This window comes from Amblyomma mixtum, chromosome 3 (genome assembly GCF_055824585.1).
Source record: "Amblyomma mixtum isolate Tamu chromosome 3, ASM5582458v1, whole genome shotgun sequence".
NCBI lineage: Eukaryota > Metazoa > Arthropoda > Arachnida > Ixodida > Ixodidae > Amblyomma > Amblyomma mixtum.
The window spans coordinates 44,372,117-44,399,223 of record NC_143014.1 but is presented as its reverse complement, the minus strand read 5'-3'; the positions used below and the strand labels follow the sequence as shown (position 1 = coordinate 44,399,223).

General features: G+C 49.1%; 1 protein-coding gene across 5 annotated transcripts in view; it reads left to right on the top strand.

Moving 5' to 3' along the window:
• LOC149349987 (uncharacterized) overlaps positions 1-27,107 on the top strand; it is a 228,811-nt gene that overhangs the window by 59,641 nt on the left and 142,063 nt on the right. For all 5 annotated transcript variants that reach the window (XM_089578984.1, XM_089578987.1, XM_089578988.1 and 2 more), the window contains 65 exons: positions 55-147; positions 268-411; positions 811-1,086; positions 1,256-1,399; positions 1,492-1,592; positions 1,670-1,797; positions 3,518-3,690; positions 3,816-3,949; positions 4,035-4,164; positions 4,277-4,420; positions 5,169-5,423; positions 5,511-5,654; positions 6,225-6,479; positions 6,544-6,687; positions 6,802-6,874; positions 6,980-7,305; positions 7,393-7,650; positions 7,716-7,859; positions 8,185-8,442; positions 8,522-8,665; positions 8,726-8,983; positions 9,072-9,215; positions 9,283-9,534; positions 9,636-9,779; positions 9,982-10,169; positions 10,262-10,328; positions 10,414-10,596; positions 10,682-10,903; positions 11,333-11,476; positions 11,594-11,848; positions 12,170-12,313; positions 12,938-13,195; positions 13,345-13,488; positions 13,573-13,821; positions 14,287-14,430; positions 14,535-14,632; positions 14,784-14,958; positions 15,521-15,664; positions 16,641-16,907; positions 16,993-17,198; positions 17,686-17,782; positions 18,010-18,153; positions 18,326-18,410; positions 19,067-19,242; positions 19,955-20,098; positions 20,560-20,731; positions 20,845-20,942; positions 21,305-21,448; positions 21,562-21,763; positions 21,953-22,020; positions 22,090-22,233; positions 22,413-22,582; positions 22,670-22,769; positions 22,876-23,019; positions 23,093-23,216; positions 23,311-23,444; positions 23,545-23,710; positions 23,820-23,888; positions 24,031-24,199; positions 24,277-24,360; positions 24,457-24,559; positions 24,692-24,823; positions 24,957-25,048; positions 25,365-25,643; positions 26,935-27,096. In XM_089578984.1, the coding sequence (XP_089435110.1) occupies positions 55-147; positions 268-411; positions 811-1,086; positions 1,256-1,399; positions 1,492-1,592; positions 1,670-1,797; positions 3,518-3,690; positions 3,816-3,949; positions 4,035-4,164; positions 4,277-4,420; positions 5,169-5,423; positions 5,511-5,654; positions 6,225-6,479; positions 6,544-6,687; positions 6,802-6,874; positions 6,980-7,305; positions 7,393-7,650; positions 7,716-7,859; positions 8,185-8,442; positions 8,522-8,665; positions 8,726-8,983; positions 9,072-9,215; positions 9,283-9,534; positions 9,636-9,779; positions 9,982-10,169; positions 10,262-10,328; positions 10,414-10,596; positions 10,682-10,903; positions 11,333-11,476; positions 11,594-11,848; positions 12,170-12,313; positions 12,938-13,195; positions 13,345-13,488; positions 13,573-13,821; positions 14,287-14,430; positions 14,535-14,632; positions 14,784-14,958; positions 15,521-15,664; positions 16,641-16,907; positions 16,993-17,198; positions 17,686-17,782; positions 18,010-18,153; positions 18,326-18,410; positions 19,067-19,242; positions 19,955-20,098; positions 20,560-20,731; positions 20,845-20,942; positions 21,305-21,448; positions 21,562-21,763; positions 21,953-22,020; positions 22,090-22,233; positions 22,413-22,582; positions 22,670-22,769; positions 22,876-23,019; positions 23,093-23,216; positions 23,311-23,444; positions 23,545-23,710; positions 23,820-23,888; positions 24,031-24,199; positions 24,277-24,360; positions 24,457-24,559; positions 24,692-24,823; positions 24,957-25,048; positions 25,365-25,643; positions 26,935-27,096 (10,556 nt within the window). The remainder of the gene's footprint in view (positions 1-54; positions 148-267; positions 412-810; positions 1,087-1,255; positions 1,400-1,491; positions 1,593-1,669; positions 1,798-3,517; positions 3,691-3,815; positions 3,950-4,034; positions 4,165-4,276; positions 4,421-5,168; positions 5,424-5,510; positions 5,655-6,224; positions 6,480-6,543; positions 6,688-6,801; positions 6,875-6,979; positions 7,306-7,392; positions 7,651-7,715; positions 7,860-8,184; positions 8,443-8,521; positions 8,666-8,725; positions 8,984-9,071; positions 9,216-9,282; positions 9,535-9,635; positions 9,780-9,981; positions 10,170-10,261; positions 10,329-10,413; positions 10,597-10,681; positions 10,904-11,332; positions 11,477-11,593; positions 11,849-12,169; positions 12,314-12,937; positions 13,196-13,344; positions 13,489-13,572; positions 13,822-14,286; positions 14,431-14,534; positions 14,633-14,783; positions 14,959-15,520; positions 15,665-16,640; positions 16,908-16,992; positions 17,199-17,685; positions 17,783-18,009; positions 18,154-18,325; positions 18,411-19,066; positions 19,243-19,954; positions 20,099-20,559; positions 20,732-20,844; positions 20,943-21,304; positions 21,449-21,561; positions 21,764-21,952; positions 22,021-22,089; positions 22,234-22,412; positions 22,583-22,669; positions 22,770-22,875; positions 23,020-23,092; positions 23,217-23,310; positions 23,445-23,544; positions 23,711-23,819; positions 23,889-24,030; positions 24,200-24,276; positions 24,361-24,456; positions 24,560-24,691; positions 24,824-24,956; positions 25,049-25,364; positions 25,644-26,934; positions 27,097-27,107) is intronic.

The window sequence follows — 27,107 nt, the reverse complement described above, 5'->3', positions numbered from 1 at the left end:
AGGACTCTGCGCACGCGACACTGACGATGATTTTCTTTCTTTTTTTTACAACAGGAGCAAACTGCCACTTCGAGGCCCAGCTGACTCCTGTAAACGATTCTACCATGAAGGTGGAATGGTTCCTCAATGGCCAGCCGCTGACAACAGGTATTTGCTGTGCTATGGAACAATCCTTAACCAAACTACACGCAATCGAGTTCGCGATAAAATTACGCAGAAAAAAAAAAAATTCCCCGACACGCTTTTATTCCGTTTGCAAACTTGCAGGTTCGCGTATCAACAGCACTTTCAGCTTTGGCTACGTCGCCTTGAACATCATGTCACTCCGGTGTGAGGATTCCGGGGTGTACATGTGCAAGGCCACTAACGCCAAGGGAGAGGCTGTTTCCACAGCGACCCTGAGAGTCAAAGGTGAGACATCCTGTTTTGCCAACAAGAATGGCGGATCGGGACAGCGCTTTCGAAGTTTGATCTGCGAGGAGGTAATTGCTCTTAAACGTGTTGGCAGCAGTCCCTCACAGCCGCTAAAGGATATTCCCTCGTAACAGCCAAATTTACACCTCTATAATTTTGCATAACAGATGCATTGAACCAGACTTTTTTTCCTAGGCAAGCTGCTTTTACCGCGCTTGACCAAACTGCAATTATATTCATCAAAAAGAGTGCACGGATTCCGTTCATATGCCTAGCGCACTGGCACTATTTGTCGATTTATTCAGTTTCGCGCTGCTTCCCACACCTACCGAGTACAGGGTGATACTTTTGCAGCGCTATAATGCCGGCACTTTTTTTTTTTTTTTTGCCTTGCAGCGCAAGGCCTTGTCACGGGAGACCTGGGCATTCCAGAACAGGAGGCCTACATAAGGAAAACGCAGGAGCTGGAAGCGTATCAGATGAGCCTCCACGCGCCAAAGGAAATCATCTTCGAACCGGTTTCCACTATGAAGCCGAACTTCAAGACAGGTCTGCGTGATCAGCTGAACGTTAAGGAGAACAGCACAGTGCACTTTGAGGCTCGCCTTGAGCCAACTGGGGACTCGTCGATGCGCGTCGAATGGTTCAAGGATGGACGTCCGCTTGAAGCCGGTGAGTGCACAGCCCGCGACTGGTGGCTCAAGGCATTGCGGGCGGCTAACACTTGGCACTAAAGACGTGAACGCCAGAAACCTTTCTCTGAGCGATGAGTTGGAAGTGCTTCTCTTGGCAGTGCTTCTGATGGACATAACTAATCAGGCGATTTCTTCCGCTCGGCCAGGATCTCGAACGACGACTTTCTTCAACTTCGGCTACGTGTCACTGACGATTCGCGGAGTCGACTCCCGCGACTCTGGCGTGTACACCTGCCAGGCGACCAACTCCATCGGCTCAGCTACTACACAGGCCCGCCTCGTCTGCGTGTGTAAGTAGCCACAAAACTAGGGCTCCCGAGTGCCGATGCTGCGTCATTTTAATCCAAACTGAGCTCAGTCACTCAAGTCGCTCGTATTACAGCTCAAGCGTCAATCGTGAAGGAGACTCAGCACCCCGGCGGCCTCCAGAAGATTCAGCATCTGGAAGATTCCTCGCACTACCAACGATCCGAATTCGAAGAGGTCGGTTCCTCGTGAATGTCTTCCTGGGATCAGATTGGTGACGCACTGTTCTTTGTTTTTTTTTTTGTTCATACTAGGTCTCCATTAAGGAGAAGCCCAAGTTCACGCAACCGCTTCAAGGGCCCTCGGCAATAAAGGAAGGTCAGAGCGTTCACCTCGAGACTCGCCTGGAGCCAATGGGTGACGCCAACATGGTGGTTGAGTGGTGAGTGTTTCAACCAGGATTCCGCATTTTCTGCTGCAGACTTCAGTAGTTTATACCGCGTTTATGACGGGCATCTTAGCCCCTAAAATGCACGTGGTAGCGTTGAATAAAAAAGATAACTAAATAAAGTAAAATTCTCGATCCACGGCAACGCGGTACACCTTCAGTTAATAGCTTTGTCTGATCTAGTTGGTTGATTGTTTAATACGCAGTCACGGGCATTACGGGATGCTGTCTCGCGAAAAAAAAAATTATTTCTGCGTTGCCTCGCTGGCGAGTCAACTGATACTCGTTCCACAGATGGCACACGCGTGTCCCCTTACGTTTCTACGCTTTGCATTGACCTGTTTCCCTGCACAGCGCAGAAATATACATATTTTTTTCGTGAATCCGCATTCCGCAAGTTTTTGTCCACGGCTGTGCGTATCTTCAGCGAAAGGAACGAGGTCAAACGAAGGCACAGCATCGACAATCATGGCGCGCAACTTCGAGCTAATTTATTTCCCGAATAGCAGCGAACCTTTATACGCCTTGGAGCCTGTGCCACTGGGAAACGAAGTACTGAAAGAAAAAGATAAAGAAGTTCAAAAACTCAAGAATCAATATCAAAACGACACGTATACGATACTCACCGACAACACCGCAACCAAAATGGAGTTAGAAGCGTCATCTGCATGGGAAGCAAAAACCGATGGTCAATGCATGGAGAAGGTGACTAATGAGAAATCATGAAGATTATTTGTAGTAGACGCGCGGTAAACAAGGTAAAAGGTGTCGTTACAAAATCAGAGCGAAAACAATGAACTAAAATTGGTCAAACGTTAAGATGAGTCGATGACAGGCTGCTCGAACAGAAGCTGCCTGTGTGCTACAACGTGGGAGGCCACACTGCAGATCACTCCGTTGCGGGTGCCAACCGTTGTTTAACGGCACTACGATTCTGCCACGTGCCAAAAGATCGACGAAAAGAAATGATCGAGGCCTTTTATTTTTGTAAGTTAGGTGAAAAATGTGTCAGCGCATCATCAATTTTACCAGAGCCTGGTTTTACTTCTGCACAAACAAATCTCCTTTTAGAAGGACATGTACGACTAGCGCTGAGTGATTTGGATTGTGTTAGCTTTTATACATTGACACTGCGTTTGCTCCGAACATTTGTAATTATTTTTGACCCTGCATTTTCGCTTTTTTTGTTACTTTGCTCACTGCCATCGCGTTTGCTGGGAATAATCTTCACAATTTCTTGATTTGTTGCTATCTTTTGGCTGCTTGACGTCTCCATTGCCTCGATTGCACTTTAATTTGCTGACGTGACTCTGATTTTGCGACTGCGTATTTTACACTGCTTATTGCGTGTTCGCTACGGATAATCCTCATGACTACCTGTCAGTTACCTGTTCTAAGCATCGAGCACGTGTTGCTCATCATCGTGTTCGCGCTTTAAAATTTCATTTTTGTTGCGAAGGGCTCGATGACTATCGTGCAGTTGTCATTTTGATACCTGTTCTTCAGTTCAGAGCCTTTTTTTTCTTGTCCTGCCGGTGGTTTGCTGCCTAGTGACAGTTGCCCCCACGCGTGTAACAGTTGGCTGCTTTCAAAGGAATAAGTTAGTTCGAACTTGTGTACAAAGCACGTCGTCTGCGCTGGTTGGTTTGCCGTCATACTTTGTGTGAATCATACGTAAACTCAAGAGTGGTGCGCGCTGCGTGCATTTTAACAGGTTCCACAATGGTCGTCCACTGGCCACTGGCCATCGCTTCAAGACGTACTTCGACTTCGGCTACGTCGCTTTGGACATTTTGTACACATTCCCTGAGGACACCGGCACTTTTGAAGTCCGTGCCACCAACAAACTTGGAACGGATGTCCTAACCAAGGAGATAACAGTTCAAGGTATGCTAGAACTGTTTGCTACAACTACCATCGATTTATTTACCTCGTATCATTTTGCCCTTTCACAATCTTTCGGGAATTTTCTTTTAATACTGTATTTGTGTTATCTTATTTATCCCTTCCAGCGAAAGCCTCTGTTGACACAAGCGCCATTCACGAAGTAGGGCTTGAGAAAATTGAGTATCTTGAGGGCTCTGGAGTTGATCACAGCAGCTACTTCCACATCGAAGAAGTCACAAGGACTAAGCCGTACTTCAAGGTGTGTATTAGCATAGTGGTTTCTGAGAACAATAATTCTGCGGATACAAATATTCACCACACATGTGCTAATATTTATTTTGCAGATTCCCCTTAAAGACCCCAAGGGACCCCTAAAAGAGGGTGATTCTATTGTGTTAGAATGCGCCATAGAGCCTCTTCAAGACCCTACCATGAAGGTGGAGTGGTTCTTTAATGGACGCCCGCTGCCGACAGGTACGCAACAACACTTCGAGCTGTCTTGGTTTCAGTTCAAAAATTACATTCGATTGTGAAAAGGTCATGACAGAATCTTCATTAATTAATAACTCATTCTTATTCTGTGCAGGTCATCGGTTCATTACCAAATATGACTTTGGACGAGCATTTCTTCAAATCTTGAACCTGGTGCCCGAAGATACCGGACAGTACACTCTGCGAGCGACCAATCATCTTGGATCGGCGCATTCAACGTCTTGCATCAAGGTTATCGGTAAGATTATCAGCTAATTTCTCTTAATCGAAATTATCATGCTCAAAGTAACAATAAAAATGCCGAACTAGTTGCTAGATCTCAAGAAAAATGTGCCTTCTTAATGTTTAAGTGAGCCTTACTGACTGTTATCTAAGAACACATGTGACACACACGCTTTTTAGCGCTGTTGCGTCTGTACAGACCGCAACAATAAGCCTGAAGTTGGGTAATAACCGCGCCTGGATTGAAATTACACCGAGCTAGCGCTTGCTTATGACGGACGCGAGTACTGTCTGGTCACAAGCCGCGTTTACATGAATGCGACAGCAGCGCATCGCATTTCCTAGCGTATCCCGTGGAGCCGATGCGCTACTGTTTACACGTACAGCATCAAGTCCGGTGGGACCGTGACTCTTCGCCCATTGCACGCGGCAGAGGGGTCCAGTGACCCCCATCTTGAGCCAAGACTGCTTTGTTATCCGGCGGGGCGGGGGGGGGGGTATTGTGTAGGCACGACAAGGAGGAGGAGGGACACCTCCAAACCTGTTTCCATTCACCGCTGAAGTCGACTTGCCATTCTCGATCTGCCCCCGTCTGGCGCATTGATGCGATGCGCTTTCCTAGCGCATTACCACCGTTTACAAGAATACGATGCGCTAAAAAGTTGATGCGATGCGCTGCTGTCGCATTCGTGTAAACGCGGCTATATACTATATGCTAGCATGAACCAAGAGCAGCCCTCACCGCTGATGTTTTGATCTGGCAGGCAAGTCTGGCGTGATCACCGAGTCGCAGTACCCCGAAGGCTGGGAGAAGATCCAGCACCTGGAAGACCACTCGCGTTACGCCCGTCAGGAGCACGTGGAAAGTGTCATCACACAGAAGCCCACCTTCAGCCGGCCGCTGCACAACGTGGAGACCGTCGAGGGAGCCAACGTTCACCTCGAGTGCCGGCTGCAGCCCGTCGGGGACCCCACTATGCGGGTCGAGTGGTTCCGCAACAGCGTACCCATCAAAGTCGGTTCGTGACCCTTTCACTGTCGGTCGCACAATTCTGCCCACAGATGCTTTCGCGAAGACTTCGAAGCTCACGTTACGTTTTTCGCAGGCCATCGATTCAGGCCTGCGCACGAGTTTGACTACGTCGCCTTGGACATCCTCAGCTTCTATCCCGAGGACTCCGGCATCTACACGTGCAAGGCCACCAGCTCTCTCGGTGAAAATGTGACGTCCTGCAACGTGAACTGCTTTGGTGAGCATGCCACCTGCTCCTCGCGGCGAGCTTTCTGACACGGGGGTCAGACAACCACCGCTTCATGAACATTGGGAATGTAAGATGCACGAGGAATGTAATGATGGAAAATATCGAGCGCCGAACAACCTTGTTGAAATAAAATACGTTTCGGATCCGCTACGGGAGCCGTGTTCACAATGAAGGGGTGGAAGTGAAAGTTAATTATATAGGCTTCATGATGTGAAGTAAGCAGCCGGTGTATAACGGGGGTTGATTGCCTTCGATGCGATTGAGCGTGTATGCCGTCGTCTGAATATGAAGACGGTCCTTTATTTTAACAAGATTGGTCGGCGCTAGATATTTTTCCACCATGAACATTCCCGACCAGGCGGGTTTGCGTCAAAACCTGGATTCCACAAGTGATGTAAAAACTGTATAGGCATCGTAGGGCATGGTATCAGAATGGCAGACCAGGAAGGTATCGGGGGTAATAATGGAAGTTTGTTACTCGCATGTAACTGAAGAGCTTCATGTCAACATACGTTGCGCACACTGTTTTTACGTTGCTATCCTGTCTTCTCGTTTCAGCCAAGTCACAGCTCATTTTGGAATCTCAGCACCCTGAGGGTCTTCAGAAAATACAGCAGTTGGAAGACCAGTCTCGCTACCGCCGCGAGATAATTGAGGAGACAGCCGTGAAGACCAAGCCCTCTTTCACATCTAACATGACGGCCCTGAACCTCCGCGAAGGACAGAACGCCCATTTGGAGTGCCGACTTGAGCCCGTAAACGATGCTGACCTCAGGGTTGAATGGTTCCGCAATGGCGTCTCCCTTCCCATCGGTGAGTTATTATATTCAGAAATGTGCGCAGCGACGCTAAAATGAAAAATCTGTGTGTTTTACAGGTCATCGGTACAGGCCATTCCATGACTTTGGCTACGTCGCACTGAACATTCTGTCCCTTGTTCCTGAGGATTCGGGTACCTACACCGTGCGTGCCACCAATTCTCTTGGCAAGGCCGAGCTTTCCACGACAGTTAATGTCGAAGGTTGGTTGCGCTATGGTCGAATGAATTCACATAAAATAGTGTTATGATTAAAATTGGCACATTTCATAGAAATAAGAGCGACGAAAATGACACGTGTCTATTTATTTTGCGCAGGAAAGTCTTCCATTGACACTGACACTCAACATCCTGAAGGACTGCAAAAGATCCAGGCCCTCGAAGGCCACCAGTACGTATTCGCCGCTATGCCTGCATTTTCTCTTTAAAACCAGAAATACAGCAGCACCGCTCGATAGAGCAGATCTTCAGCTGTTCCTTCTGTTCGATTGCGCAGCTATGAGAGGGACACTGGCGACCTGGACCAGTCGGTTACGACAGCGCCCGTATTCACGTCCGCTCCCAAGTCCATCGTGGTTCAAGAGGGACAGAAGGCGCACCTCGAGTGCCGCCTGATCCCTGTGGGAGATACCAAGCTGAAGGTCGAGTGGTTCAAGAACGGCCAGCCCGTGCCAGCAGGATCTCGTTTCGTCGAGATGTGCAACTTCGGCTTCGTGTCTCTGGACATCCTCAACACCTACGCTGAGGACTCCGGCACCTACACCTGCAAAGCCACGAACCAGCTGGGAGAAGCTGTCGTGTCTGCTCAGCTCAAGTGCCACGGTAAGTGCATGGCAATGTATCAGTGGCGCATTCTAGTAATTTTTCTCGACTGAACTTGCTGAATAAACAACACTCCTACTTTCGCAGCCGAAAAGTCGCTGATACTGGACACACAAAACCGGGAAGCGTATGAAAAGATCCAGCAACTCGAGGACTACGGACGCCAAGTAAGGCCCGCCTATGTTGTGGAAGAGATCACCACGCAAGCACCCGTGTTTACTCAAGCTATGAAGAACCTGAGCCTCAACGAAAACCAGAGTGCTCACTTTGAGTGCAAGCTCATACCAGTGGGCGACCCCAACCTCAAAGTGGAATGGTTCCACAACGGACTCCCCATACAGAAAGGTAGTTCCTTCATTCGCGAGAAATGGGTGGTGAACACAGCTTCTGAATTTCGAAATTATTTTCAGCCAACCGGGTCAACACCATTCATGACTTCGGATTCGTCGCTCTTGACCTGAGCTACGTCAAGGCACAGGACTCGGGCACTTATACTTGCAAGGCAACCAACTCCCTGGGATCTGCCGTTTGTTCAGCCACTCTCAATGTCCAAGGTAAATTTATTCCAAGCTTCCCTTGCTCTTCTATATGCGTTACGTCTTTTAATGATATTAGCTATATGCATGCGCGTCCACTGAATTAGGTGCACAGGTAGTACATAATTATCGCGGAGTACGTTGTGTACGTGTGCGTAGTAGAAGTTTTCTGTGCTCTGCTAGTTTGTTACTAGAAAGGACGCATACAGTCCTTCCAGCGGTAAGAATTTTGAGGCACTATGCTGACTGCTACGTGGTCGAGCTTTCTAACTGTACAATAAAATTTTCCCTGTCTCAAAATTTGCGGGACGCAGAGCATAAAAACGAATGGCTTCATTTTCAGATTCCAAGTCGCTGGTGTTCGACACTCAACACCCAGAGGGACTTCAGAAGATTCAACAGCTTGAGGAACTAGGACGTTACAAGCCAGAAGTGACACAGGAAGCCCCGTGCCCTGGCCCACCGATGTTCGTCACCCAGCTCCAGGGCCCGAGCCGTCTCACAGAAGGCGAAAGTGCGCACCTGGAATGTCGCATTGCGCCCTACCCCGATGCCACTATGAAAGTGCAGTGGTTCCACAATGGCGTTGAGCTGCAGTCTGGTGCGTATGCTATTTCCGTGGACACCCATATCTGCTCTTGTAGTACTCTAGACTAAAGTATTCTCTTTCCAACCGGCAGGCCATCGTTACCGAACGATGTACGACTTCGGCTTCTGCGCCTTGGACATTCTGTCAGCCAATGCTGAGCACTCTGGCGAGTACGTGGTCCAGGCCACGAATGAGCTTGGCACCGCGAGGTCCACGGCACGCATTCATGTTGACGGTAAGTAATCTCGAGAAGAATTCAGTTCCTGGCAGTACAATTCGCGAATGCTTTCTGCAGCCAAGGGCGGCGTCATCCTCGAAAGCCAGCAGCCCGACGCGCTCCCGAAGATCAAGCAGCTCGAGGAATCCTGCGGCTACATCAGACCAACGCAGGAAGAGGTCGTCATCAAGGACAAGCCCAACTTTGTTCGAGGTCTTTACAACCTGGACACTCTGCACGAAGGCCAAAGCGCTCACCTTGAGGCTACGCTGACACCAATCAACGATGCTAACATGAAGATTCAGTGGTTCCACAACGGCGTGGAAATTCCGCTTGGTAAGTGATAGAGCATAGATACCGACACTACGCACTGCACTTGTTGGAATAAGAGAGCTAACTACTGATTCCCTTCCTTTTCACACAGGCCACAGGTTCAAGACTGTGTCCGACTTTGGCTACGTGGCCCTCAACATCCTCTACGCTTACCCGGAGGATTCTGGCACTTACATGTGCAAGGCCACCAATCAGCTCGGTGAAGCCGTCACCACGTGTTCAATCAACGTTCTCGGTGAGTTACTGAAAAAAAAAAACTACTTTCCACTGGATTCTAATGTAATTTCATTACGATCAAACAGGAAAGTCCGCCATTGTTACCGACACCTACCACGAAAAGGGCCTGGAGAAAATCAGGCAGCTTGAAGAGTACCAGCCGCCGGAGAAGCCCGAACAGGTGATCCAGCTGCAAAGACCCGTGTTCACGGTGCCTTTGAACTCGCTCGACGGTCTCGTGGAAGGACAGAGCGCTCACTTGGAGTGCAGACTCGAGCCCATCAATGACGCTGATCTCAAAGTTCAGTGGTACGTCAACGGCGTCGAAATCAGGCCAGGTGAGCCTCCTTAGCACTATAGGCAGTAGTGCTGCTATGAGCTTGGACATAAGCCGACTCCAGCGCTATATACATTGGCACTGAATATTTCTTTCTTGCAGGACATCGGTTCAGGACGACGCATGACTTCGGATATGTGGCCCTTGACATTATGTATGTGTATGCCGAAGACAGCGGAACCTACATGTGCAAGGCAACCAACTCTCTCGGCGAAGCGGTTACAACGTGCAACCTGCGAGCCCTGCGTAAGTTAATTAAAAAATGTCATTTTAACTGGATAATGCCAGAGGTCTCTCTGCATTTTAATATAATCTCTCACGATTGAAAAAGTTCAACGTTATATAGGACGGTTCATAAGATAGATATCTCGCGCAGTGCTCTTGTAAAAGGAGCTCGCATACATCGCGTGCCTGGCAATTAATACATTATTTGTTGCTATTGTTATAGCCAAGCAAAAGATCTTCTATGATACGCATCATCCGGAGGGTCTTGAGAAAATCCGGGAGCTCGAAGCGCAAGTGAAGTACCAGTCGGCCGAAATTCAGGAGAAGCCAATCTCAAAGCCTGTGTTCATCACTGAACTGCGGGGAACCCAAGAGATCTCTGAGGGTGAAAGCGCCCACTTGGAGTGTCGCGTAAGTTTGCGCGTGTCCAGAACATGCGTCTGCAAGCAGTCGCACTTATATATACGTGCGGAAGCTGACGTTTATATTCGGACCTACTTCAGGTGGAACCAGCCCACGACGCCAAGTTGAAGATTGATATTCTTCACAACGGACGGCCGCTTACAGCTGGTAATGAATGTTTTATTCACGGCAAAAGTAGCGTTGACAAAAAAAAAGAGCCATCGCGTTCTAAACTGTTCAAAACGTTTCGCAGCGACCCGCGTTCACATCACCAGCGACTTCGGCTACGTGGCGATAGACGCGACAAGCGCCATTCCAGAGGACTCCGGCACTTACACGGTGCGCGCCACTAACGACCTGGGAACTGCCGAGACAACAGCCACGCTGCGGGTCCTGCCAAAATCTAGCATCATCTCCGACACCCAGCACCCAGAAGGTGAGACCTGCCTTCCCCTGCACAGTCTCTGATTGCACAAATCGATGGTTCGAAACACTTTGTTTTCGCTATGCTTGCTTGGCAGGACTGGCTAAGATCAGGGAGATGGAAGACGAGTCTCGTTTCAAGCGTGAAGTCATCCAGGAGCCAGTCACCTACCAGAGGCCCGTGTTCACGGTTCCTCTGCAGAACCTGGAGAACCTCGTAGAAGACCAGAGAAATGTCCACCTGGAGTGCCGGCTGATTCCAGTCGGAGATCCTACCCTCAATGTGGAGTGGTTCTTCAACGACACGCCACTGATGGAAGGTTGGTGCACTGTTTTGTTTCACTTCCTTATGACCTTACATTTTCATTGAATATGCCGACTTTGCATAGCCAAATAATGCGATCTCCTCTCGACGCGACATCGCCCCTAACTTCAAGATTTGTTATGGCAGGTGCTAGTTCCAAACAACCGTCTACTGCGACTTAGATGCGCACTTGTCCGGCGTACTGGAACATAGCCTCTGCAGAGGCTATGTTCACACATAAGCTTATCGACTGTCATGTTTTTATATCGAATTATCTATATATAGAGCTTTTTCGCGATCCCCCCCCCCAAATCGATATATCCAAGACCGAATGTATAGTGGTAATTCGTGACATGAGAGTACCTGCCAAGAGCACATCCACCAATCTTATTCTTCTAGCTGTTTATTATGACTTTCCTCATATATGTATACTTTTTAATTACAGGCACGAGGTTCCATCCAGTTCATGACTTCGGCTACGTTGCACTCGACATGGACTATGTGCGCCCGGAGGACACTGGCGTCTACACGTGCAAGGCCACCAATTCCCTGGGCCAGGCAGTGACCACCTGCATGCTCAAAATTAAACGTAAGTTTACTTTCTGCTATATTTAATACTTAGATAACTACATCATCATCGCGCCAGAAATATAAAACAAAAATTTGAGCCCAAACCTCATGTTCTGGGTCCTCGTACTTAATGCAGCCAAGGCGTCCATTCTCCTGGACACCCTGCAACCTCAAGGCTACGAGAAGATCCGTGTGCTGGAAGACTTGAAGGGCCAGAAGCCGCCGGAGAAACCAGACACAGTGTACGAAAAGCCTGTGTTCACCAGCCACTTGGTTGGTCCTGGCGAGATAAACGAGGGACAGCCTGCGCGTCTCGAGTGCCGCTGTGTCCCCGTCGGAGACCCCGACCTCAAGTTCTTCTGGTACGTCAACGGCATCGAGCTTCCCAAAGGTGCGTGCTTCTTTTTTCTTGACCAACGCTCACTCTGCCCATACTTCACACCTGCATAGTTTTTAACCTCAGTTAGGAGGATTAACGCTTGTTGTACACAGAGTAGCCGTGCGAAGAGTATGGATATAGAGCTAAATGATTAACAACGCTGAGTGAACGAAAGCTAAGGGCAGACAGACGAGTGTGAACCGCTTTGACGTAAGCACCCGAATAGGTTGTTTAGGTTGTTGTGCCCACTGGTCGGTGTGCTTTCTTGCCGAAAATTAAGTGCACTGGCAGACATTGGTTCTGCGGACTCAAGTGAATGATTTTAACTTTTAGGTTCAAGGCTGATTCCCAACAACGACTTTGGATTTGTGACCCTGGACATCGTGTCGGGCATCGCGGAAGACTCTGGTGTCTACATGTGCAAAGCGGTGAACAAGGCAGGAGAAGCCGTCACTTCAACTTCGCTCCGAGTGAAAGGTGGGTCAAACGAAACATAATTGTGCATATCGGTCACGAGAAAGTGCGAAAAAAATCCGATGAAATATACGTCTGAGCATGTCATTGATTTTTCTGTTGTGAAGTTGGCGCAATATATCGTAGCACTCGTTAAAAGTGAAATTAATCTTGCAAAATAATTAGGAAGCAAAGAACAACGATTGACAGGCTGTTTACACGGGTCGAAGCAGTATAGACGCAATATTTTTGCCAAGCAGTTCCTTGTTTATGTAACCTATCGTCACGTGAGAAGGCCAGAGAATAGCACTCAAGACCTAAACAACTTGGGCGCTCATATGGAACCAGGGGCTTTGCAGTTTTCGGAGCCCTTCGTTGCCGTCTGTTCAGGTAAACCTTTGCTTTAGGACATAAGACCGCGCTTTGTTTTACATTGCTTTATTACGGAGGCGTTAACCATATCTTACTATAAAATGCGCAACGACAGCTGAATGCGACGGTCTCCGGGAACTGCTGAGCTTTTTTTTTTAATTACTACTGTGCGATGACTTTACATGGTCTTTTAGGACGAAATAGATTAACTGGTGTGCCGCCGACTGTTCACGCGTCATAGAGGCTTGTCACGAGAGGAACGTTGTCTTGACGCAGGCCGAGCTGGTGTGCTCCTCGACTCCCACCATCCCGAGGCGTACAGGCAGACGCAGAAGTTCGAGTACGACTCCAGCCGTATTCCTGAGAAGTGGTCTGACGAGAAGCCCAAGGCGGCACCAGTGTTTGTGCAGCACTTGAACAACATCGATGGCGCTGTTGAAGGCCACTACCTGCGCATCGAAGGCCGCATTGAACCTACCAACGACGACAAGCTTAAAGTCAAATGGTTCAAGAACGGCAAGCCTCTGGTTATGGGTGCGTACATTTACCTCACTTAGAATTCGATTCGTTTCTTTTTATTTTTTTTCAGTGGATTCGCGAATGATTGGATAAGAGTATGAAGATATAGATAGAGAATTTCGACAGGTCGAAATGACTGCATCTGCTTGCTTATTTACGTCCAGGTACTCGTATCAAGCCTACGGACGACTTCGGCTTGGTTTCGTTGGACATTTCCAGCGCTAGACCGGACGATTCTGGAATTTACACCTGTAAGGCCACCAACGATGTTGGCGAAGCTATCTCGACGTGCACAATCAAGGTTGAAGGTGAGCTCCTTGAACAACAGCTGTGCGGCTGAGCCCGGCAGGGTTGCTCCACCGAGCGTCCTTACGACCTGCTTTACATTGCAGGCCGCGAGAGCATCATCCTGGCATCCCAGCACCCCGACTCGTTGCCCAAGATCCGCCAGCTGGAAGAGTACGTGCCGCCTGAGAAGTACGTGCCTGAACCAGACTACGAAGGGCCCGTGTTCGTCACGCACCTTAACAACCTGGAGATCCGCGAGGGTGCGACCGCGCACTTCGAGTGCCGAGTGGAGCCGTCCAAGGATCCCACGCTCAAGGTGGAATTCCTCAAGAACAACAAGCCAGTGCCTGCCGGTAAGCTCGAGCCCATCCTCATGTTTTCCCTGCTCACAGGGAACGATTCCAAGTCACACGCTTTCAAAATATACATTGCGCAATTTGTGCATGTGCGTCGGTGTGATATGCATCACGTGTGCACGCGAGGTTGATCATCAGGGTAGTGTTTGAAACCGAGACATCGGCGGCTGAAGAAAGCCGAATTTATGACAAGCTCGGTCGTTAACCTGAACAAGCAAAACGTGAAAGAAGCTTGTCGGCGGGTACGGATGAGAATGAAATCGCCGGTTTTATTTCTTCGCTTATGAGGCGAGAAGCAGTCCTTCTGACGGATGGACCACAACAACACCTATAGCATAAAAGGCGTCATTCGTGTAGCAAAAAGAGAAAAGAAACTCCGTGCACGAAGAGCTGGGGATGCTAACAAACAAAATGCTGTCCTGCAGTCTGAGCATAGTTAAAGCCCCCTTCCACCGCCTGCAGGTTCAAAGTACAACTTCAACAACGACTTTGGCTTCGTCACGCTGGATGTCAGCAACGCATACCCGGAGGACGCCGGTATCTACACCTGCCGGGCCCGCAACGCGAAGGGCGAAGCGGTCACCACCGGATCGCTCAAAGTCCAAGGTACACCTTTTGTCTACGAAGGCGTTAAAACTACATCGCGCCTTTACATTTTAGTTTTATAGTGTTTGGAAGAAGCAAAAATATTGCATTGAAAACTCTTACAGGAAAAAGCGGTGTGCTGTCCGACACTCTTCATCCAATGGGCGCACAGGGACTGTCCAAGGTCCAGGAGCTAGAGACTTCGTACTTGACCAGATACCAGGTACTCTTTGCCCACTGAACTTTTGACTCTAGGAAGGAATGATCACTTCCGAGCAGAATTTTCCCGTAGAATCTTGAAGCAGTGATAAGGATCAGGCGGCAGATGCGGTTACACGGCACCAGATGCTCAAGAATCGCATGGCCCGTTGCAGGCTCCCGTCGAAGAGGCTGAGAAGGTGTTCCCGCGCCCCGTGTTCGTGGTGCCGCTTGAGCCAAACTTCTCCATCCAAGAAGGTAGCCCTGTCACCCTCGAGTGCAAGGTGGAACCAGCAAGCGACCCGAAGCTCAAGGTCGAGTGGTTCCTGAACGGCAAACCACTTGCGCCAGGTGGGGCTCATTTTTCCTCGCTTCGCGTATCACTTGGAATTCAGAAACTTGGTCTGTCTCTTTGGTGTACAGCTTGCAAGCGCTAACTTAGGTACAGAAGTGTTGCACGTCTAGTAGCTGTTGAAACAGTCCATTGCAGTCGCGCAGTCATGAAAGCGTCGTCTGGCGTGAGAATAATCCGAGTTTAGTTTGAAGTTTTTGGAAATCACGCTTGGCGATTGGCTTCACAGCTGAAAGATTAGTAATGCAGCAAAGCCAGCTTTGACGACCACAAAGTACGAATATGCGAATTGAGACCTCGTTCATTTCTCACCGCTTGCAGCGAATGTAACGGTCGCGCACCGCTTTAAAATCCTAGTCGTGGTATCCGTGTCAAAGCGTAATTTAAACCGTTTTAAGTGGTACTAGGAAAGCTGATCACATGAACTCGCTATCGGATCCGAAAGCCTCACAAACAATGAATAGAGAACCTAGAGATGGAACTTCTAGCATCGGCTGCCTCAGGTAGCTGCAAAAGGTCTGTAGTGAAGTCGCCACGAAGACTGCTTGTCTGGTTTTCCAGGATCCCGCCACACCGTGACCCACGACTTCGGCTTCGTTGTGCTGGCCATGACCGACTTCTGGGGACGAGACGCCGGCGTTTTCACCTGCCGCGCCAGCAACGACGCAGGCGAAGCCTTTACCACAACCACAATCACGTGCCTCAGTAAGTATCGGCAACGAAACGTGCCACACAGCTTTTTCGCATTCTTTTCTTCTTACCCACCGAAACTGCGTGCGAGAAAAAGACGTCAGTGTGGTCTATTGAGCTGGATTATACTAGGGAGCAGACATTCTCTACCTCATATGGATCAACAATCAGTCGATTAATTAACTTAACTTGACAAACTTTTTGTTTTTCATTTTAGAGGGCAATGTTATACTGAGAAGTGGAGGGCCTTCAGCATCGGAGAGGAGCTCTCTTCTTAAATTTCTTAATCGGCAGTGTGGTTCGAAAACTCTAACGTCAAAAATACGCGTTTGGAAGCTTGCTGAGCTGGCTTTCCAGCAGCACATAATTATTAAATGGCGTCGCTGCGCGTGGTATCCTCGCCCAAATAAACCTAACTTCTTCTACACCATCAAATACACCAACTGCGCTTGATACATAAGAAGCGCGACAAATGCAATTTTATAATATATTTAATGCGGTAAAGCCAACTCAAGGAGCTTTCAAATGCGTATTTTTGCCGTTCGATATTTCGAACCACATTGCCGATTAAGAAAATTTAACAACACAGCTGACCTTCGATGTTGACGGCGATCAATTTCGCAATGTAACCTTATAACCTTGGCCAGTAAAATCAAAGTTGAAAAAGTTTATTAGTTAATTTCAGGTACAAAATGTCCGCCTTGCTGTAAAACCCAGTCCAACAGACAGCACCGACGTATCTCTCACACTTTTCAAAATAAAATGTAAAAGTTTAAAAAAATCGCCCTCAGTGTTTGGAATAAAAACGTACAAAGAGTAAAATATTTCTCAAACAAACGAAACCCCTTCGTCGGTCGCTTGTTTGTTCTGAAGTTTGCCGTGCGTCCCTAGGAGTTTGTTTTGATGCCGATACCGGAGAGGTACACACGGAGTCGGTCACTCAAGACGCTCGCAACGGTGCTAGCCTCTAATCCACGCTGTCTCGCTGCAGCCCGCAAGGGCGTCCAGGAGGACACGCTGCACCCGGAGGGTCGCAAGGGCCTCCAGTCCATCCAGCACCTGGAGGAGTCGCTGACACGCGTGCCCGAAGCAATCCAGGAGGATACCACCGGCCAGCCGCCCGTCTTCACATCTCAGTTCGTCAACCTCAAGGACCTGAACGAGGGCGAGATCGCCCACTTCGAGGCCACGCTGACACCAGTCGGCGACCAGACCATGCAGGTCGAATGGTTCTTCCGCGGCAAACCCCTCAAAGCAGGTGCGCGCAGGGCATTGAAATGTTTTATTCCCTTCGTTGCGAGTTCTCAGGCAGACGCGTGACGAGCGCATGCTCTGTGTCGCAGGGCACCGCATCCGGACGGTCCACGCGTTCGGCATGGTGGTGCTCGAGATCTTGGGGACTGTGCTGGAGGACTCTGGCCGCTACACGTGCCGCGCCACCAACAAGTGGGGCAAGGCCGAGGTCACCGTCGACCTCGAGTGCACCGACAAGACCAAGGGACAGCGGCCGCAATTCACCACGCAGCTGCAGAACCTCATGGACCTCAAGGTTAGTGACCGACAGTCGATGAACGCCAGAGCAGAGTTTATCTTGCATCACGCTCCCACTTGGACAGGGTGGAAACACGAGCTGGAACAAAATGGTGCACGAAGCTTTATAACACCAGGACATGATCTTTGGAGTGCATGTTTTAGTTAGGAGACGTCTTGGGGAAATAATAGTGCCATATTAACAGAATTTTCAGGGAATGTGAAACTCGTGATAAAAAATAGCGCGAAGGGAGGACGAAAGACGCCCAGAACAACGCAAACGAGCGCTACCTCGCAAATGTCTGCATTGCATTGTCCGTCTTTTGTCATCCCTTCAGGCTATTATTTATCATGAACTTGAACCAACTCTCCAACTTTTCGGCATTGCTTAATATGAAACTGGCCTGTGGCTTTTTCTCTGCTTATTCTCAACCGCTGCACGCATTTGATTAGGATGTCCCAAACAGAACTTCTAACAGCGTTGACCATACCGTTTATGCTCGCAGGAAGGGAACAGTGCTCACCTGGAATGCCACCTGGTGCCTGTTGGCGACCCAGACATGAAGGTCGAGTGGTACAAGAACTCGCAGCCACTTCGCGACAGTAAGTATGGGCATTTTTCAGACCCAAAAAGCGTGCCTAAGTTCTTCTTATTATTGTGACCTTAAGACAGGGGAGTAGGTACGCCACAGGATTTATGGTTCCCTCGGAACACAGAAATGCGACAGGCTAAGCTAATGTGAATCGTTCTGCTGATGAAGAGCTTAGCATACGTGTACAAAAATCTGGTGAGTCGGTGGTGTAACTGAACGCCCCTTTCCTTTCTTAAGGTTCTCGCATCAAGACACTCAGCGACTTCGGCTACGTGGTGATGGACATCTCATTCGTGCACGCCGAAGACTCTGGCGACTACGTGTGCGTGGCCACCAACAAATACGGCTCCGATGCTACTAAGTGCACCATTCAGTGCGCAGGTGAGCGCCTCGTACTGTGTTCTTACAGTAAATGTGTCCTATAAGTGCGTATTACTCAGCATGGAACCACAGGGCACCTAATTCTCTTGGAACTCTTACTCATCCTGCGATAGTTACAGTGGAATTCTCAAAAAAGAAAAACCTCTCACATCATTTCTGTTTTTCCCCTCAGGCACTGGCAAGATATTCAGGGACTCGCTACAACCGCAATCCCTTGACAGGATCGCTGAACTGGAAGGTGCTTCGGCTCTTACCAGGTAATGACCGTCGAATGTTTTGTTTCCCCAAATAAACTCAACATGTGAATAAGAGGAGTAGTCAGAGCTATGACAGCGAACTTTATCCTTGATGAGAGCAGGGCACGGCTTCGCCTGGTCGGAGCCCCGTAAACTTCTGCTGTAGCGTGCTAGAGATGACAGAAAGAAAAGGGGAGGGGGAGCGGGGAAGGACACTCGACGCACACATAAATTTGCGAGAATAAACAACGGATATATTGCAGTTAAAACTCAATTTTTGTTCGCGCACTTTAATAGGGCTCGCACTGTCCCACGCATGTCCGCTCGCCACGCTCGCGCACCACACACACTGCGCTTCCCGCCGTCAACGCTGATGAGTCGACGCGCCGCACTCGCGAAAAACAAACATCACAAACACAAACGGCATCCAGACGGCGCCGGGAAGAGAGGAAAGAGGATAGGCAGGTGATGCAGCAGGCACTCAGGACCGACCGGCGCACCGAGCCAGATTCAAGTGAGCGCCACTTGAGGTCGAGAAGACGACCGCCGCCGTCTGGGCGGGAGTAGGCGCCGATGCGGAATTGCGTCGTACGATCGCTTACAAGTGCTTCTGCCTTACGCTGTTGGGCACTACTAAACAACAGTGACGTTGACATGACCCTGTTCTTCCACACAAGGACATCGGCCGTGATGGAGGCGACCCGGCTCCAGCCGCCCAAGTTCCTGTCACAGCTGAACAGCATCACAAACCTGGTCGAAGGCCAGAGCGCACACTTCGAGTGCCAGCTGGTGCCGGTCAACGACCCAGACCTCACGGTTGAGTGGTACTTCAACGGCCAGCTACTGCGCTCAGGTACGTTTTGCACTGAGCATCCAGTGGCTAGCCAGCGACACTTGTTTCCAACATAGTCCACTGCTGGGTACTCTGCAAAGCGCTATAAACAGAACAGTAGACGGTAGAAGGGCTTTCTTGCGCTCCAGGTCGAAACCCGAGAAAAAGAAAGGAAAGCCGGAATGCGAAATGAAACGCGCAAGTAAGCTGGTTACTTCTGCCAAGAGAAATTGAAATTCCCTGCGAAATAACACTCAGCTCTGACGACGTTGGCGTCATTCAAATTAGAGAATGCTTTACTGATGAGATCTGTAAACACGTCGGATAGTTCAAGTCGCGTTTGTAGCATTTATAAATGCTCATGGGTCAGCGTGGCGTCTTTCCACGCGTCAGGCGACAATTTGGCATTTAAATACCATAAACACAAGCCTGTTGTATCCAGCAATCACTGGCGCACGCCCTACACATTATTTTACAGTGCACTGTGCCGAATAATCACTCCTTTCCCATTTTTTTTATTTATTTGTCGCAATGAATCTCTGAAATCAACTTTAGCGCTGCACACGAACGCAACCCCTTTTGCGCTTTGAATGGCATCCCCTGTTTTTGTCGCATTTCGCCATAACCATTAATTTCTAAACATTTTAAACATTTTGCTCACTAGCTCAGCTATCTCGCGCTCTACGAAACCGGCCCTGGATAACTGGAGTAACGAGTGTCGAATTACCTGCAGGCCATCGTTTCCGGACGTTCCACGATTTCGGCATCGTTATCCTGGACATCCTGTACTGCTACGGAGAGGACTCCGGCGAATGGGTCTGCAAGGCCACGAACAAGCTCGGCTCAGATGTCACCCGCGCGACACTGCAGTGCAAGTGTAAGTACTCAAGTTTAATACAAGCATCATCTAACCATGTAAAAAGTACTGAATTTCATGGCTGTAAACTAGAAAAAGTCTGACGGCTGTGATTAGGAGGAACAGACAAGAGGTACTCGCGCTTGCGGAACTCAATGAAATGTGCGCATTTTGTATTAAGGACTATTAATTATAGGTTGTGCCGAAAACAAAAGCTGGAGAACGAAACTACACGAATAAATAGTGCACCAAGTGGAGAAGAAGTGTGAAAATTTGCTCCTTACGAACGCACCTTTAAGAGGATCCATGAGTTGCGCATATGCGGAATTAACAGGCCCAGCAGACCTAGGAGGGAAAAAAATGAATCAGGGTAACAGCTTCGAGCTCCCATGGCTTTGCAAGGCACGCAACTGTCCTAACTGGCGATACTTAGGCTTTGCTACTACCCGCGAAAACAATTGATGGTGCTTTTCATTTTACAGCTAAGAGCTCCTTGATCCTGACTCCTCAAGTGCCTCCTGAAATGGCCTCAGCGACACAGAACATCATCGCTCTCGAAGAAAGCCTGTACCGCACTGCGGCGGTCATTGAGCCTGAGGGACCTGCTGAGGCACCTCGTTTCACCGTGCCGCTGACTAACGTTGAGGATCTGAGGTACGACAATTGCCGAAAACCATATCGGTTCTTCGAGAGTTGCCGTTCCTTAGACTCAAACGGCGCGCTCTTTACACTACCACGCAGTTAAGCTTTCTCTATTTGGCCCACAGGGAGGGAGACAACGCTCACCTGGAAGCCCGGTTGACGCCTACAGATGATCCAGACTTGACTGTGGAATGGTTCAAGAACAACATGCCGCTGATGTCAGGTGAGAGACCTGCATTCTGGCTGAGCATAGACTTCACTCAACAACAAGCAGGAGGAAAAGAAAACTATACCAATTTCTCGTATTAGAGCTTCCACCTTGAGTATAGAAAAAGAGTTGCGACGACAAGTTTTCTCCGTTGATCTAAAGCTCGCGTATGCAACTACGTTCAGTGCGTATTTCTTGGCTCTGAAATACGGTCAAGGTCACTGAAGAGGCTAGCTAAATAGATAACTGCAACATTTACAAGCACCAAATGTATCCATACTGTGCCAGTGTTTGCTTTCAAACCGGCAGTAAATTGCTTTACGTCAAGCTCTTTCCAAACACCAGGGCTAAAACCGTGACTCTGCTCCTTGCTCTAGGAACAAGAATCCGAACCATCAACGACTTCGGCTTTGTGGTGCTCGAAATGAGCCCTGTGTATCCGGAGGACTCCGGCGTCTACTCCTGCCGCGCTCGAAACCGTTTCGGCGAGGCCGTCACCACATGCACACTCAAGTGCCAAGGTAAGGTGGCTCATGTAGAACGACATCGAAAACTTGCAGCCTTCGAAGGACAAAGAGAACAGCTAAACACGTGCATCGTTCCCAGTTAAACAAAAAGAACATTCTTCTTGCAGGAAAGCGTAGCATCATTCTCGAAACACAGCTGCCAGAGTCCATGACCACAGGCATCGAGAAGATTGCCAAGTTCGAAGAGGTCTCCTCGGCCAGGATCGACGAGAAGTGGACGGACAAGGACACCTCTCAGCCGCCCAAGTTCGTGACCACGCCACAGGACCTGACGCTGGCAGAGAACTCTCTGGCTCATTTCGAGTGCAGGTACGCATTCCGGTGCCTCACACGCATGGTGCTCTATATCTGTCCATTTGGCTTGCTCCCTAACAGCGTGGTATACGCGCTGTGCCAAGCGACGCGTGCTTACCGACGCGTGTCACTGTTTATTTTGTAACAAGAGACGTTAATGTGTCGCCAAGAACACCGGTTCTCACAATCTACATTCCCTTCCAGGTTGACGCCAGTCGGTGACCCTACACTGAGAGTTGACTGGTATCACAATGGCAAGCCACTTGTCACGGGTACGTTGTAAAGGAATTTGCCCAAATGCCGACGAAATGTAACATGTTCGGCATGCGTATTCTCCTCAGGCTCTCGAGTCAAGACAATCAGCGACTTTGGCTACGTCATTCTGGAAGTGGCCGGTGTTTACCCACGAGACTCGGGTGTTTACACATGCAGAGCCGTCAACAAGGTCGGCGAAGCGTCGGTCTCCTGCAAGCTCGCCGTGAAGGGTATGAATTGAATGCAAACTATACTACATACTACACAGCGAACACTTAATAAGCTTTTAAACAGACATTACCAAGCGCAATTAAGTCGTTTGATGCTATGTAAAACTGAAACTTTTGGTGTCGCTGAACTCGTAAAACGTTGACTAAAGTCGTAATAATGTGCGCTTTTCGTTATCCAGGCAAGCAGTCAGTCGTGATGGAACCACAGCTACCTCAAGAATTCCGATCTGGGTATGAGAGCATTCAGAAGTTGGAAGAGTCTATGTACCGAACTGAAGAGAAGATTTATGACGACGATAAGAAGGAACCACCGAAGTTTATCACGCAGATCCAATCGCTTCTCGATAAGGTAAGCACCGACAACGATAGATGAACATTGGATTCATCGACGCATTCCCGCTTTTAATGCTGCTAATTTTTTATCTGACACGAAAAGGTGGAAGGCGACAGCGCTCACTTCGAATGCAAGCTTATCCCAGTCGGAGACCCCAACCTGAAAGTGGAATGGTTCTTGAACGGACGTCCCCTTGTTACGGGTGAGCTCCGCAATACAGGATGTATTAAAACTATAAGCGTGCCCAAAGTGATCATTCGAAACTTTTGCATTTGTACCTAATCCACTATGGACTGTTTACGGCGCAGGTACTCGTGTTCACACCATCGATGACTTCGGCTTCGTGGTGCTGGACATCGACTGGCTGTTCCCTCGTGACTCTGGAGAGTATATGTGTCGTGCCACGAACCGTTGGGGCTCGGACACGACCAAGGCAACCCTAAAGATTAAAGGTAAGCATTCACCTGCTTCTGGTACGCCACCGGCCATGCTTTACGCTGCATGACCACGCCATTTTGTTTTCAGCCAAGAAGGACATCATTATGGACAGCCAGCTGCCAGAGGGCATGAACGTTGACAAGCTGCGCGACCTGGAGTACCCGACGCCACAAGAAGAGACAATTCAGGAGCAGGAACCGGTTAAGCCCAGGTATAAAAGTTAACAAGCCTTCAGCAGTTCAAGAAAACGACCTATTAAACGGAGCCTAACCTTCTCCTTTCGTTCACTTCATTGCTCAACCTAGGTTCATCACCCAGATACAGCCCCAGCAAAACCTTAATGAGGGTGACTCAGCTCACTTCGAATGCCGTCTGGAGCCCATCAACGATCCAAAGCTCAGGGTGGAATGGTACCACAACGGCCAACCCTTGAGATCAGGTACTGCATTTTTAATCCTTGCTAAACGCCAGTCATGATGTTACATCCAAAGTAATTTCGGTAAAGCGAACGATGACACCATGTCAACCTGATTCCTCAGGTCATCGGTTCAAGACAACGCACGACTTCGGCTTCGTTGCATTGGACGTGCTGTACGTGTATCCTGAGGACTCGGGCACATATGTTGCCCGAGCCGTCAACGATGTTGGCGAGGACCAAACTCAGGCCACCCTCAGGTGCACAGCGAAGCCAAAGCTGGACTACAGGTGAGAAGGACGCAGAGTGCACGGTATAGAACAACTTTCGCGCTGTGAGAAATCTGAGAGATGACAATTTCTTACATGCATTTCCTTGTTATGTTGTCGTTCCTATTAGGACCCAACTTCCTAAGGACATGAAGGATGGCGTCAAGAAGATCGCTGAAATGGAAGCCTCCTGGCAGCGGTGAGCTTTGGTTTTCATTCCTTCGTGTGAATTCTCCCGCTGCTTTTACTCCCTTCTAAACTGTTCGCATTTGATTCGGATGTCGAATTAATCAGGAAGACAACCTGAATTAGTGAGATCTCATTAAAAATTATTATCGCAGCGCTGAGACCCAGGAAGAAGTGGAAGAGGAGCCAAGCGCTCCCATGTTCATTATGAAGCCAGAGCCTCAAGTGGTCATCGAGGGTGAATGGGCAAAGTTCCAGTGCCGAGTTATTGGCCACCCCAAGCCAAGGCTCATCTGGGTTCTCAACGGCCACACAGTCATCGCCGTAAGCAATGCCGCATTATTTCTATGTGCATATCGCAAAAGAACAGTGTCTCAGTAAGCGGCATTATGTTTACGTAGGGCTCAAGGTACAAGCTGACGTACGACGGTATCTACCATCTGGACATCCCTAAGACCCGCCAGTATGACCAAGGAAAAGTAGAAGTAAGCTCCACACATTCTTCTTGCTTTATTTTCAAATCATTTTTTTTTGACCCAGCCTTTCTGAGTTTATTTTTTTCACCCTCTCTTTTTTCACAGGTTTTTGCAAGAAACTTCTGCGGCGAAGCCTACTGCTTCACAACTCTTGAAGTCCGGCCTAAGTTCGATGACTACAGAGCCGTACTCAAGCATTCTCCTAAGCGTAAGTGATCGTTATTTATGGGTAAAATGCTTACCTAATGTAATTTAGGCGTGGGCTACAACAGAAATTTCACGTTCGCACTAGCCGAACCTGCAGCACTGAAAGCTAACCAACCGCTCACTCGTTTTGCAGCATGGTATGACCAAGACGTGAAGTCTTATCAGAAATACCGACATGAGACTGAACTGCAACGAGTGTTTGAGGAGAAGCTTACGCCTGGAGGCACTCGTATCGATGTCTGGAAGACTGAACAGGGCCAGCAAGGTACGAGGATTGGCTTGCGTCTTTTTTCGGCGCTCCTGACAAGCACTTGTGGTGCTTTGCGTACCGTTTCCCTGCCTCAATGTCTTCGTGAAAAAACAGTGAGAATAATTCTCTCTTTCGATGCTTGTTTCAGGTGAACACCAAAAGATCAAGAAGAGGATCGAAGAGGAAGAGCTGGAGAAGCTCAAGCCGAAAGTGGAGCGGTTCAAGACCGACTCGATTTATGTGAGCGAAATTTCATGACATATAATCAAAGTCAACCCCAGAATTAAGTGTATAATAAATCTCGCCGGTGTTAACCATGGAACACAACTGTTACGAAAAAAGGGTTCACCAAAATTCAACAAACTCTTCCTTTATTGGCTGCAGTTTTACGTTGGGGGCAGGAAGAACATAGGACCGTAAAGAGAAGTTAAAATAAGATTTCCTTGCGACATGAAGCTTCCATACCTACGTTACCAACGCTTTCAAGCAGTGAGCTCGAATTTAAGACAACTTCTCGACGAAGGTGACGGCGGCTCTTCTTTTCGCTTCGACGCAGTACGACGCGCGCACGGGCGAGAAGAAGGTGGAGACGGGCTCCCAGGCGCAGTACATGGCCAAGTACTTCGAGACCGAGGCCGAGAAGCAGCAGCGCGGTGCTACCGGCATCTCGCCCGAGTCGGTGGTGCAGGGCCGCGAGGTTCACACCACCACCCAGCGGCAGACGCAGAAGGAACAGCAGGGCGACCTCGAGATCACCCGCAAGAAGACGCTCACCGAGACGCTCGAGCAAGAGCACAAGGGCGTCACCAAGGAGCAACGCGTCCAGGGGACCGCGGTAGGTGGAAACGCTTCGTTTACTACATCACTGACCTGTCAATTTCTTTCATGATACAAAAGGAGGTCATAGACTGCGCCGGAGGCAGCCAGTCAGTGACGATGGCATACAAATGGTCAGCAACACAAACCTCTCACCAGCCTATTAGGACCTCTTATTAGCCTATCTCCCATGGGAATACACAAGCCTGAGCCCGTATTTTAGAAAGAATTCAATACAGAAAAAAATAAAAGAGAAAGAAACCGAGCAGGCAGAGAGCGCTGAAAACTGCCGGGCGGAGGAAAGGACGAACGCTTTCTCTGGCGCGCTATGATCCCGATCGCAGCCAGCGCGCCATCCTAACATGCGTTTGTACCTTGCATTCACTTGCCGATGACATGCTGAGATACCTGGTTTCCTAAATTCGATACGACTTAAAACGACACTGAACAACTATCAGATCATTTCAGCTAGCCATAGAAGTTTTCACTTACAATGTAGGATGGTCAGTCAGGTGACTTTGTCAAAGGTATCCGCAATAAAAGTGCAGAATTCCGTTCCATGAGCCGAATTCTGCACTTTTAAGCAATACACACTAAGTGCTCCCCGTTCCGTAGAGATTTGTTCCCTTCTTTTGTAGTGGTTTTTGTTCCCAAGCCCATGAAGTTCCTGAGCTAATTCCCTTTTCATCGGATTTTGTAGTGGTCAAGAGAATAGCTGCTTGGTTAAGAAATAAATTGATTACATTATATGCTTAGAGTTCTACATTCAGGAATAAAAGCATAAAAAACTTAATATGGTGCACGCGAAGCTTCTGTACACGCAGTCTTCTACGCCTTTTTTTTTTTCAGCCCCATTGGCGGCCATTGTGATAACCAGTGTCGTGTTTGCTTTGAAAGAACTCAGTACGCGACCACTTTGTAAAATAGTTCTATCTCTTCCTGCTCTTGACCGCCAGCACGGAACGAATTATCGCATAGAACAACTGTTCCCCGGCAGAACCTGTCTCATATTTGGCCTCCTACGTATCAGTCAGATTAGAAAGAAAGAAGTGGACTGCCCAGACCTGTACGAGCACGAATAATCGAACGCAACCCGGACACACAACGGTTCGAGCCAACTGCCTGTCGCAGTTAGCAGCTGGTCACGCAGCGGGAACGTCTCGAAACGCAGCCAGTTTAGGGGACTGCGCAAGAGACGTTCCTGGTGTCCCGCGTTAACCGGCGGGATGGATGGGTTCCAAGCGTCCTATAAATAGCGCGCTGCCTGCTCGAATGCAGCCAGAGGCGTCGTTTTTGTTTTGCATCCGCAGCAAGAGCCGGCGAAGGCTCCCGTGTTCACCAAGAAGCTGCAGCCATGCCGCGTGGACGAAGGCCGAGGCGCCAAGTTCCAGTGCACGTTCACCGGACAACCGGCACCCAAGATCACCTGGTACCGCGAGAACTTCCCCATCCAGCCCTCGCAGGACTTCCAGGTCAGCGTTGC